The sequence below is a fragment of the Cyprinodon variegatus genome, unplaced genomic scaffold, assembly GCF_000732505.1.
Source record: "Cyprinodon variegatus isolate N-32 unplaced genomic scaffold, C_variegatus-1.0 Scaffold286, whole genome shotgun sequence".
NCBI classification, from domain to species: Eukaryota; Metazoa; Chordata; class Actinopteri; order Cyprinodontiformes; family Cyprinodontidae; genus Cyprinodon; species Cyprinodon variegatus.
In genome coordinates this window covers 453546-464759 of record NW_015150739.1, presented here as the reverse complement: position 1 = coordinate 464759, position 11214 = coordinate 453546, and the positions used below count along the sequence as shown (strand labels likewise).

General features: G+C 37.4%; 1 protein-coding gene across 1 annotated transcript in view; it reads left to right on the top strand.

Moving 5' to 3' along the window:
• The window catches only part of bub3 (BUB3 mitotic checkpoint protein), an 8582-nt gene extending 3708 nt beyond the window's left edge, over positions 1 to 4874 (top strand). The window contains exons 2-6 of the mRNA XM_015383503.1: positions 179 to 330; positions 424 to 582; positions 723 to 900; positions 3219 to 3435; positions 4400 to 4874. Of these exons, the coding sequence (XP_015238989.1) occupies positions 179 to 330; positions 424 to 582; positions 723 to 900; positions 3219 to 3435; positions 4400 to 4409 (716 nt within the window). The 3' untranslated portion in view covers positions 4410 to 4874. The remainder of the gene's footprint in view (positions 1 to 178; positions 331 to 423; positions 583 to 722; positions 901 to 3218; positions 3436 to 4399) is intronic.
• Positions 4875 to 11214: the final 6340 nt, after the last annotated feature.

Below are 11214 nucleotides of genomic sequence, written 5' to 3'. Positions count from 1 at the left end.
TTTGGTATCATTATGTAATTATTATCATATAAGTAGTAGAATGACAAAAAACTTAACCTGTTATGAAGCCTTACTTTTTTCAATCTGGTAACTGCTGCATGCCTTTTATAACTAAAATCTGTCTTTATACTTTTGTATTACAACATGTTAATTGTTCTAATGTTTATTATCTAAACAGATACAGTAGTGGGGGCACATGATGCCCCCATTCGTTGTGTGGAGTACTGCCCGGAGGTAAATGTTATGGTAACTGGGAGCTGGGACAGATCAGTCCGACTGTGGGATCCACGAACGCCCTGCAATGCTGGCACCTTTACTCAACCTGAAAAGGTAGCAAAACAGAGTAGAGGGTACTTTATGGCTTTTTTCCCTTTAAACTTTTTCAGAGATCTCACTGGTTCTAAACCTACCTCTTTTCTAAAGGTCTACACCCTCTCTGTGGCTGGAGACAGGCTGATTGTGGGTACAGCAGGAAGACGAGTTTTGGTGTGGGATTTACGAAACATGGGCTACGTACAGCAAAGACGAGAGTCCAGCCTCAAGTATCAGACTCGCTGCATCAGAGCCTTCCCCAACAAACAGGTAAACCTTTTACATGGCAAGGAAAATCTGCAGGCGGTGTTGGATTTGATCAAGGCTTCACTCCTGAGTTATGCTATTAATTTAGTATTAAGAGAAAGGCTGAGTGTAATGTTTTCTTTTTTTATTTGTAATGGCTTCAGGGCTACGTGTTGAGTTCAATCGAAGGTCGTGTTGCTGTGGAGTACCTGGATCCGAGCCAGGAGGTTCAGAAGAAGAAATACGCCTTCAAGTGCCACAGGTTAAAGGAGGAGGGAATTGAACAGGTCTACCCTGTCAACGCCATTTCGTTTCATGGCTTCCACAACACCTTTGCAACAGGTACAATGAATTTCCAGTAATGTGCATGAAAACCTTTGGCTGTAAAGAACCTTTACAAGCAGGCTTTCAATTAGGAATATTTCATAGGGTTTACACCTTAGTGTATCGCATCTTTAGGTTAAAAAATTTTAAATTTAGACTCTAAAATGCTATTTCCTGCATTTTGAGGTGGAATTCAGCTACATTTTTTGCCTTTGTTACACTACTTTTTTCCTGATTATGGGAAGTATGTCCCCTTGACTATAGGTGGAAATTTCATACGGAAGACATTAGATCATTTTTAGGTTTGGTTAATTCAAGCAATCAGAAAATGTAATTTAAACTTACTGCAAAAGCTGAAACTTGATTGTTTCATGTATAATAAGTTGAAGACAGTCTACAAATACTACAACATAATCTGCAAACCAACAGAGGAGAAATTGTAGCCAGGACTGCTTTTATGTCTGTTTATCTACTCTGTTAAAAATACATCTGACACTGAAACGAATTATGAAACTTGATTGTCACATTTTGATTTATCTTAGTACTTATTTTGTAAATGTAAGCTCATGTGTTACACAAGCAGGTGTGTTGCGCTGAAGGGCATTTATAGCAGTTGTAAATGTCCAAAGGGGAAAAATAAGCCCACCGTTATCCACGAGCCACATCCATTTATTGATCTTTCTGAAAAAAAAATTCTAATTATTTTGAAGAATCATGAAAAAATTGTGGCATCTGTTTTGTAATTTATGACAGATTTAGTAAGGATCGCGCCCTCCTCCCCAGGTGTTATTTTTGTTGGCTTTTGTTTTTCCCCCCATTCTAGGGACAGTATTGTCTCAAAGAATAAAAACCCCTCCAACATAAACCTATAGTCATCAGGCATTCGATGGGTTTTTGTTAACTTTCAATCTTACCTGCTTCCAACAGTGCAGCCTGCATGTTCCCGCTAAAAAAGTTTTCCATAGGGACATTATGCTATAAAAGCTTCTGCTGCTTCATTTCTGATGCTTGTATACGTTGAGGTTAGACGCACCGCAAGAGCATCTCTGATGCTCCTGAAGAGCGTCCAGTAAAGTGTGTCCAGATGCATCTAATGCTTGGGCTGCTTTATTCAGTGGCAGACAGCGGCGTTCCTATATTTGCTGTGATAAGTGGCTGTGATAAGTGTTTTTAAGTGACAAAGTCCATCTAAAAACATATTCAGTTTAAGGTAGATTACGATACTGCCTTAAACAATTTTTTCCCTGTCGGAGTCTCGCGACGGTGCGCTGTCACTGGGAATTCCCAGCAGCAGCTGCCTCAGACCCAGTTGCTTCTTTGGGGGTTTAGGCTACTGTTCGTGATGGGTGGAAGTAGATCTTAGTGTTTTTCATGTACGCAAGGCCAACATGCAGGCACGAGAATAATAAGAAAATATATTTTGCTGGCAGCTTTCAACATTTTAAGTCAATAAACAGTTTCAGAGGAGTGATCATAGCAATCTGCATCAGCTTTTCTGATTGTTTTATGTGGCATGTTGAGAGCAAAAGTTAAATTTTTCCAACTCCAGCATCTGCTGCTTGTGAAGCACCTCATGCGCCTCAGATGTGTCAAGATGCGCTGCTGTTTAAGACACACTGCACGACTTGTTTAATTATTTTTTTAAAGGCATCTGAGAGGAAATGCTATTGAGTCTGGCTTCAATTCCCCACCTCAGTCATCATCTGATGGATCAGAAATTGAGCGAGGGGCCACAAATTTCCAAAGCAAGCAAATTTTTTATAGATCACATTTGTGTCGGGGTATGCAGGTTTCAGGTCCTGGGTTTTGGGTACGCAAGCTTTAAAAATTAGCCTTGCTGCTGAAGGAGAGACTCTGGTATGGCACCTGAATCTGGCCCTGCTAATATTACTCAGTTTAGTGTGGGCTAGGGGGAGATCATACAGGTGAAGATGGCGTGACTGGTTTATGCCTTTATCACAAAACAAGGTTGCTGTCTTCAGCTAAAACAGGATAGCAAACTGTTCTTAACATAAACTCAAAAAAAAAAAAAAAAAAAAGATGTTGGCCCCTATAGTTCTGGCTGTGGAATTTATCTCTAAAGGTAACCTATCCCCTAAAGGCAACACATTTGCATATTTTGCCTCAAACATCAAATAAACGTTAATAAATTAACTCAGCCTAAAATCGAAGCAAAACGTTTTTCAAAGGTCTTAAATTTAGCGTTTTTGTAACTATTTTGTTGTGTTTTAAGGTGATTTGATTTTAAAGCTTCCTATGACCTTTAATAAAGATCTAATCTCTGGTGTAACTCACTGTTAAACTTCTGAGGTTGACCTTGAGCCTCCTCTTGCCAGGTGGCTCCGACGGCTTTGTCAATATCTGGGATCCATTCAACAAAAAGCGCCTGTGTCAGTTCCACCGTTACCCTACCAGCATTGCTTCACTGGCTTTCAGCAATGATGGTACCATGCTGGCCATTGCCTCCTCCTACATGTTTGAGAAAGGAGACATCTCCCATCCAGAGGACGCTATCTTCATTCGTCAAGTAACAGATGCTGAGACAAAGCCCAAGTGAGCTCTTGATTTTTTTTTCTTTTCATTTTACAAAAGCACACTGGCAGTTTACACTCTCTTCAACTCAGGTGTGTTTTCAGATTGCATATTCAGCTGCATAACAGACTGGTCCATATTTCTTTTGATCCTTTTCAATATTAGAAAATTGAAAGACACATTAAAAGAGCTTCAGCTTTCCAGTTTGGAATACCTGTGGTTTTTGTAATTAAACGCCATAAGCAGATTAGCCAAAACCTGGTCGAAGTTGCAACCAACTACTTTGTATATTGTAATCTCCAGCCAAAATCCAGTGCACTTGGACTATTCCTCATTTTTGAAAGTGCAAAATATAAGAGAAACGCATAGATTGGTATCACTATGCATACCAAGCTTTGATTATACATGCATACATCAACATGTATATTTAGTTTATGTACTCATGAGTCCCGAATGGAGGATTGTGTCTAATGCAGTGTTCTGCAACCTTTACTATCAAGTTAGCTGTTTTTTGCACACAGCACAGCTGGAAAAAAATCTGCATGACTCTTTAGAAACAGTACAAGTGATGAGTAAAATAAAATTCAACCATTATTTTCGCTGTAGATACATTTTTTGGTGGTTTGTAGAAAATGAGCCGTTCCAAAAACTTAATACAAAAGTGGGAGAAGTTGCAAAAATAGCAATCGTGTTCAAACACTTATTTCCTCACTAGTTCAAATTATAAAAGTGTGCAAACACCTGAAGCATGTTAACTGATTGACATTTAGCTCCAAGCAATGGATGTTTAAATATTTCAATATCTAAGCTGGTAGAGATGAACTCTAAAGGACCTGTAGTTGTAAAATGTTGTCTCAGGGTTTACAAACAGTGTATACCTCTTTTAATAAACAAATTAAGTTTCAATTTATTTTCTGCTTTATACAGGATACATATAACGCCATATTTTTCTGTCCTTGAGCTAATTTTTCTTCTTTTTTTGCAGGTCAACCTAAAACTGGAGAATATCTCTCCCCTTGCCAGACTCCGTGATCCTCTGTGCTAATATTATTTCTGCTTTCCCTTCACAACTTTTTACATCTCTTTGTTTGCTGTTATTCCCGCAGTGTATATATATATGTTTTCTGTGTTTTCTTCTATTGTCCTGAGTTATGCTGTTATAAAAGATAACCTTCAACAGCCAACTGTGTATTTGACTGTAGAATGCTGTCACTTTAACAGGCTCCATATTTTCATATCGAGTAACTGCTGATGTGATTTGATAATAAAAGCTTTTTATTAACTTTTAGCATTAACTTCATTCTCCAAAGTTTTCACATACCAGTAGGAGAATATGAGACTTATTAGGAATGTGTCAAAGCAGAGACAAAGTGATCATTCACTGGTTATGCTAGGGGCTACACTTGCCCCCAGACGCTGACCTGTGCTGATAGACACCATAGCTTTGTTGTTCAAAGTACTTTCTGCTTTGTTACCGGGTAAACTGATGGAGAACCACCAAACCTGCATGCTGTCAATCATGGTTGCAAAAATCGAGAAAAAAATTACACTGAATCGGAAAGAATCTTAAAATATTTCTTCAAACTTTACGATTACAAGGATTGTGTTAAATGTCATAAATGCTTTTTTAAAGTTTCAATGGGCTAATTTCTCAGAATACATTTAAGCACAAAGATATTTTTATTGTGCAAGTTCTCTGCTTCGGCTTCCTCGAAATTAGTTTGATTTGGTGAAGATATAAAGCTAATTTCTGGATGTGAAATAAATCGGCCTTTTGCTTTCCGATTTTTGAATAAACCTTAAAATAAAGTTGCTTTAATTGTAGACCATTACAGTCAGAGGGGTTGTTCTTTGAGCGAAAGTAAATTATTGTCCGGCTGCTGTTCAGAGTTGAGTTCATATAAAACCTGTGAGTTCCTGCTTGTGAAAATTATCGTTTACTTTAGCCAATTAATGACTAATTAACCTTTAAATAATTTATTCTAGGACCTGTGGAAGAAGGTGCTCTGGTTAAATGAAACTACCATTAGATTTATCTAGTCAGCCAGTAGGACTTGAAATGGTGGACTGTTGATATTGGGCAGCACGGTAGTGGCAGCATGATGCTATGGAATGCTTTTCTTTAGCTGGGACAGGGAAGTTGTCTTAGACAATTCTAGATCTTTGGTAAAACTGAAAAATTGTGAGAGAGCCTCACTTCGCTGTCGGACTGAACCGGTATTATTTCATAAGAAACATAAAAAAACAAAAACGCCAGTGTCCAAATGTGAAAAATGGGTAGAAATTTGCCCCAAAATACAGAAGCAATGCCTATTTTGGAATATTTCTAAAAATTCATTCACTCTTCCTGATAAAATCATAATAAACTTAAATTCATACAATAGAAGTCGGGGATTATTAATCATTATACAGTTGAAACATTTTTCTGTATCCTCCGTATTGTACTCTGGGGTTTTTTTGTGTTTTTTTTTTTTTTCTTTCTCATGCTTGTGACATGAATCCCAATAACCACAGCAGTGGGTGGTTGAGCTCTGGTTTCCAGCAGCTGAAGTGTTGCAGACAGTTTGGCTCTACATGAAACCGTTACATGTCAATTAAAAAGGGGCGACTCCGCTGCATCGGCCTGTCAGGTGCATTTAACCTGACCACAAAGGGCTCTTATGTTCACTCAAGAGGCCACTGATGACCTTCAGTCAGACACTTAATCCCTCAAGACCGGTTTCTAATACGAAGGCGATGATACCATCCTTCATGAGCTGCTGTAAATTATGGGAAATCATGTGATACTTTGCGGCAGTATTGACAACATTGTCTTTAATTTCATTGCTTCAGACAGTTGAGAAAAAGCTAACAATTTACTGATTCATAGCGGGGGGGGGGGGAGATGAGTAATGTATTTCACACCATAAAATAATAGTTGCATTTTATGGTTTTCTGCAGAAAAAAAATGGAGAGACTCTAACTGTATATAAAACCATTAATTGATGCAATAAAGATTTCTAAATAGATATTATTAGAAATTTTGTAGATGGATAAAAAATGTTTTACAATATCAAACCAGTTTTGATATTAAAGGTATGTTTTCAGATTAAGCTTTCTTGTATGTAGTGAAAATCAGGTTAACCAGCAATTGATGCTTTTCACATATATGAAGGTTTTATTTAGCATGTTTTAAAATCAGCATCAGAATTGGATCAAATTTTTCGACTCTGACCAGATCACTGCAGCATAATTCCGGTGTGTTAATATGTGTCACAAACTGATGAATTTGTGCCACAACTTCCTGGTCCTGAAGCAGAAAATCAGCCTCCAATCATCCCACCCTGTTTGTTATAAGGTTTTTCTTCTGAAATGCTGTTAGTTTTTCCTTTTTTAGATCAAGGGTATGGTGGAGGATTTTCTAGATTTTTCTTTTTTAAAACACCCGCCCTCTTCAGCACTTGCACAACCCTGTACCCGCTCCCTAGAGGGAACGCCTATTAAACCCTTACGAGAGCATGCAGGAGCCCATTTCTCCTCGTGCACGCTCTATCTAAAAGTTGCTGTTTGCATCCCTCATACAAGTTTACTTCCCAAGAGAAGATTGCAATTTTTCCACTCTTTCAGAAATACCAGTACAGTAAGTAAAAATGGAGACAAGCATGTAGGACAGCCTTACTTAATCATATCACCACAAAGATTGATAATTAGGAGGACCACTTATTTAGATGATCCATCTGGAAAAAACATCCTTCACTATACCTTTAAGGCAGGATGTGCTTTTAGATTTTTTTTAACCAACCTCATCTTCTTTTAAGGGGTTTCTGTAACGGGTCTGGCATCAAACAGGCCTCGTGAAATAAACAGTAGAAATTACATTTACAAGTAATTTTGAATTTAACAAATGAAGCTTAAGGGTAAATTCAATCTGGACGACTTATCAGATTCACCTGAACCACCTGCGATGTCCCTTGTTCAGCTCCAGCCAATCAACTTTGGGGGGGTGCATCTTCTCTGAAGCCAATCATCTTGCAAGATCTCCTTCATTTAGCTCCTGGCCTACCTTCTCTATCTCGCATGGAAGTGAATTTTCACCCACCTCCACCCCATCTCCTCCTTCATTCTCAGCCTCACTCATCCTCTGGATTATTCCACCACCAGTGTCCGGGCCTCAGGGAAAGACTAATCCTTTTCTAGGTCTTCCCAGCATCGAATTTTTCTGCCGAGGTCCAAGCGCCAAAGAACTTATTTCATTTATGTCTTCATCTGCTTCTGTCTCGTTAAATCCCAGTCGGCCTCAGCAGATGGCCGCTCTTACTGAGCCTGGTTCTGCTGGAGGTTTCTTCCTGTTATAAGGGAGTTTTCCTCTCCACTGTCGCTACATGCTCAGTGCGAGGGATTGCAGAGGGTCAATGAGTTCTCACAATCAGCTGGTCTTCCTTAGATAGAAATATTTTTAAAAAATATGATTGTGTTGCCTGTATACATGTGTACATTTAATATTTTCTAAATACAACTTTTTTGTGTGAGTCCCTCCAGTTTGAAAGGAGATGATTACATTTTCAGAGCAAAATGGTTCAGATTTTTACCCTAATAAAATAAATTGCCATTTAAAGTATATACAGCCTCGTTTTTTAAATCTAAACTTTTCTAGATGTTCTAAGATATGTCAAAAATAAAATTAGGGGTAATTTTTTTTAAATGGAAAAAGGAAATGACTGGAATTAAATTTATCTAAACCTTTTGTGATTTGTCGCTTGTATTTATAATTGAAGGCAGATTTTGGTATATAAGTTAACTTAAAAATCACTGCATTATGTCACTTTTCCTTTCTCATTCAAAAGATGGGAAATGTGATCTATTCTTAGTTGTCTTTAGCTCCAGGTGTGAAATATCACATTCAAAATTGCCCATTTGCTCCTAAGTTAGCTCTGTTTATTACAGACCTGAGGTTTTAGGCATTGTCAATTTTATTTCCAAGCTTAGATAAGCTGTTTTGTTATTGAAGTAATAACAGAACTAAGCAATGTCCTATATTACTATAATAAACTACTTTGTTGAAATTTGTGTTGCTTTTTTCCTTCCTGACTGTAAGGACCAGAAATGAAAAAATTAACATGTTTCTCTTTGTGTCACAGATTTAATTTGGGTAAAATTGGAAATCTATTTTTTTTTCTTAACCAACAGCTTAGTGTTTCCAGTACATTGAAGCAGAGGACCAGGAAACCTGACCCTTTCATTTGGACATGGCTGTGGTCTGCCACAGGACCTCACTCCAAGCTGTCTCCTGCCCCAGGGAGGCTTTTAAAGAGGCTTGGTGGGCAAGACAACATCTTCTCAAGAGCATTGTAGTTACATTAGAGCCTAATTAGATGATAAAGCTCAAGGCCATGTAACCCACTGCTAGGTGTCACACTAACAGCCATCCATCTCTGTCCTGGCCCGTCAGACGGGCAGCACGGGTTGACTAGTGAAGGGTTTGCTCACCCGGCAGCTGGACTGCAGTAAATCACAAATCTCTCAGGCAAGAAAGTTGGATATATATTTAGTATTTGAGGGTTCATTTTAGCTCGGAGGCGGTTAGAAGGAAAGGAATCAGGTGATAAATGAGATGTATGGAATGAGTAGTTCTCCAAACCTTTGCAGAATTTTAAAACCCAGATTTTAGCTCGTTCTAAGCCGCATGCACTCATTTATTCTATTCAAAAAATGTGTTTTATGCTGAAACAGCACTGCGGGCATTAGTGGCATAGATAAATTATCAAACATATCAGTTCTAGTAAAACAACACACAAAGAAAACTCATTTAGAAAGGAATCTAAATAAGTCAGCATTTCATTGAAAGGTTGATGTATTTCAGTTTAAAGAGTCAGTTTTCATCCAGTTATTTTTGTATTCTTTATTAATGCCACACAGAAGATGAAAACCTAAAATTAACATAGACAAATGAAAGGACTTTTAAAATATAAAATGTTATGATTGTGTCAGCATACATTATACTAGCAAGACCGCTAACTTGGCAGCTTTCCCACATGGAGGGAAAACTACGAAGGCTTAAAAGCGTCAGAAGGACATATTCAATTGTGTGGCGGAAAATTGAGTGGAAGGAAAAAAAATCAGTTTTTTGGAAGATCAACAAAATGTCAGCTGTGGCTGGAATCAATATTTAGATGACAATATTCAAAAATACAGGAAATTGACTCTATCTGTGACATTCCTTGTGTTAAGTGGCTCCTAAACCAGATATAAAGGTCAGAAGTGTCCTTTCTGGACTAAGGAAAAAAAGGGACTAGGCTGCTGTTTAGTAGTTTAAATTGTTCTTCTCGTATAACATATTGAGATTTTTTTTCTGGGTCTCTGTTTTTTCTAGACAAAGTGACTTTGATTTCTAGATTGAATAAAAGCAACTTTAGCTGAATTTCACTTCATGAAAATCTTCTCTAAACCTCTGATTAGGCCAGGGGCGGATCTAGAGGGGGAGGCCGGGTGCCAATCATTGGCCACCCCTACCAGGTGATTTGTTGACCCTCCTTGGACTTTACTTTGACATTTCAATGGTATATTAACCAAAAACTGAAAATACTAAATGCAGCAAAAATTAATTTACAACAATATGCTACAAATAAAAGAGTACTAATACAGAAGCTTTGTTCTTTTATGAATTTGTTTTTAGGTTTTATAGGGGAGAATTTGTTTCTGCAGTCACCTAGGAGTCTTGTCTAAGAACCATTAATTCATTTAAACTGCACTAATGTATAAATATCCACATAGCTTTATCAGCAAGGACCCTAATGAAAATTTGGTCTGTCTTCAGTGAATTATCTGAACAATACAGAGCTCTATTTTGATCAGTATAGATTGTCTTGGGCTGCTCAGTGGCGTAGTGGGTAGCCCTGCTGCCTTGGAACAATAAGGTCCGGGGTCCTTCTGCATGGACTTTGCATGTTCTCTCTGAGCAAGTGTGGGTTCTCTCTGGGTACTCCTGCAGTCCAGAAACATGACTGTTAGGTTAATCCCACATGGGATTTAAGCATGTAAGAAAATGGATGGCTAGATTGTCTTTAAGATGGTTTCAGTTTTCTGCCACCACTCGATGACTCCTGTTGCTTCTCCCTTTTTTCATCCCACTTAACTTTCCATCTCTATTTTAAAATCTTTATGATATTGTTGTTATTTTTTATACAAAGAAAAAAATGCACGTAAAGAGAGACTGAAGCACAGAGGTCATCTTTCGAAATATATGTCTAATAGCATCAAGGACAATTTAATCTGAAGGTGAAAATGTGCAGAAAATATTCTTAGATATCTTAAAGCAAAGAATATTAATGCATATTTATCTTATAAGTAGTTTTTGTTTAATGTGTGGCAAAACAAGTTTACACTTTCCATAACAAGGTGCTAACATTCCTAGGTATTCACCATCGACCTCCCGCCAAATGGCATAGTAAAATATATATTTCTACAGAAACCAATGAACCTTCTACAATTATAAGAGGTACACAGCAAAAAATTGGAACCTTAATTAGTTCTTTTTTTTTTAAGATAACTGCATTTTTTCTTGAATTAAGGAGTTAATTGAGACGCTTTGACAATAGTACAAGACAATTTTGATTTAAAATAAGAAAAACCAATCAGATTTTCTTAATTCAAGTGCATATTATCTAATTATATCACTTTAAGAGTAAAAATACTCATTCTATTGCCAAATCATCATCATTATTTACATACTCAGATTAAGGGGAAAAAATACAATTATTTTAGGAAATTTTAACTTATTTCTAGATTATTTTTGCAGTGTATAGATTTGTTTTTTATTCTCTT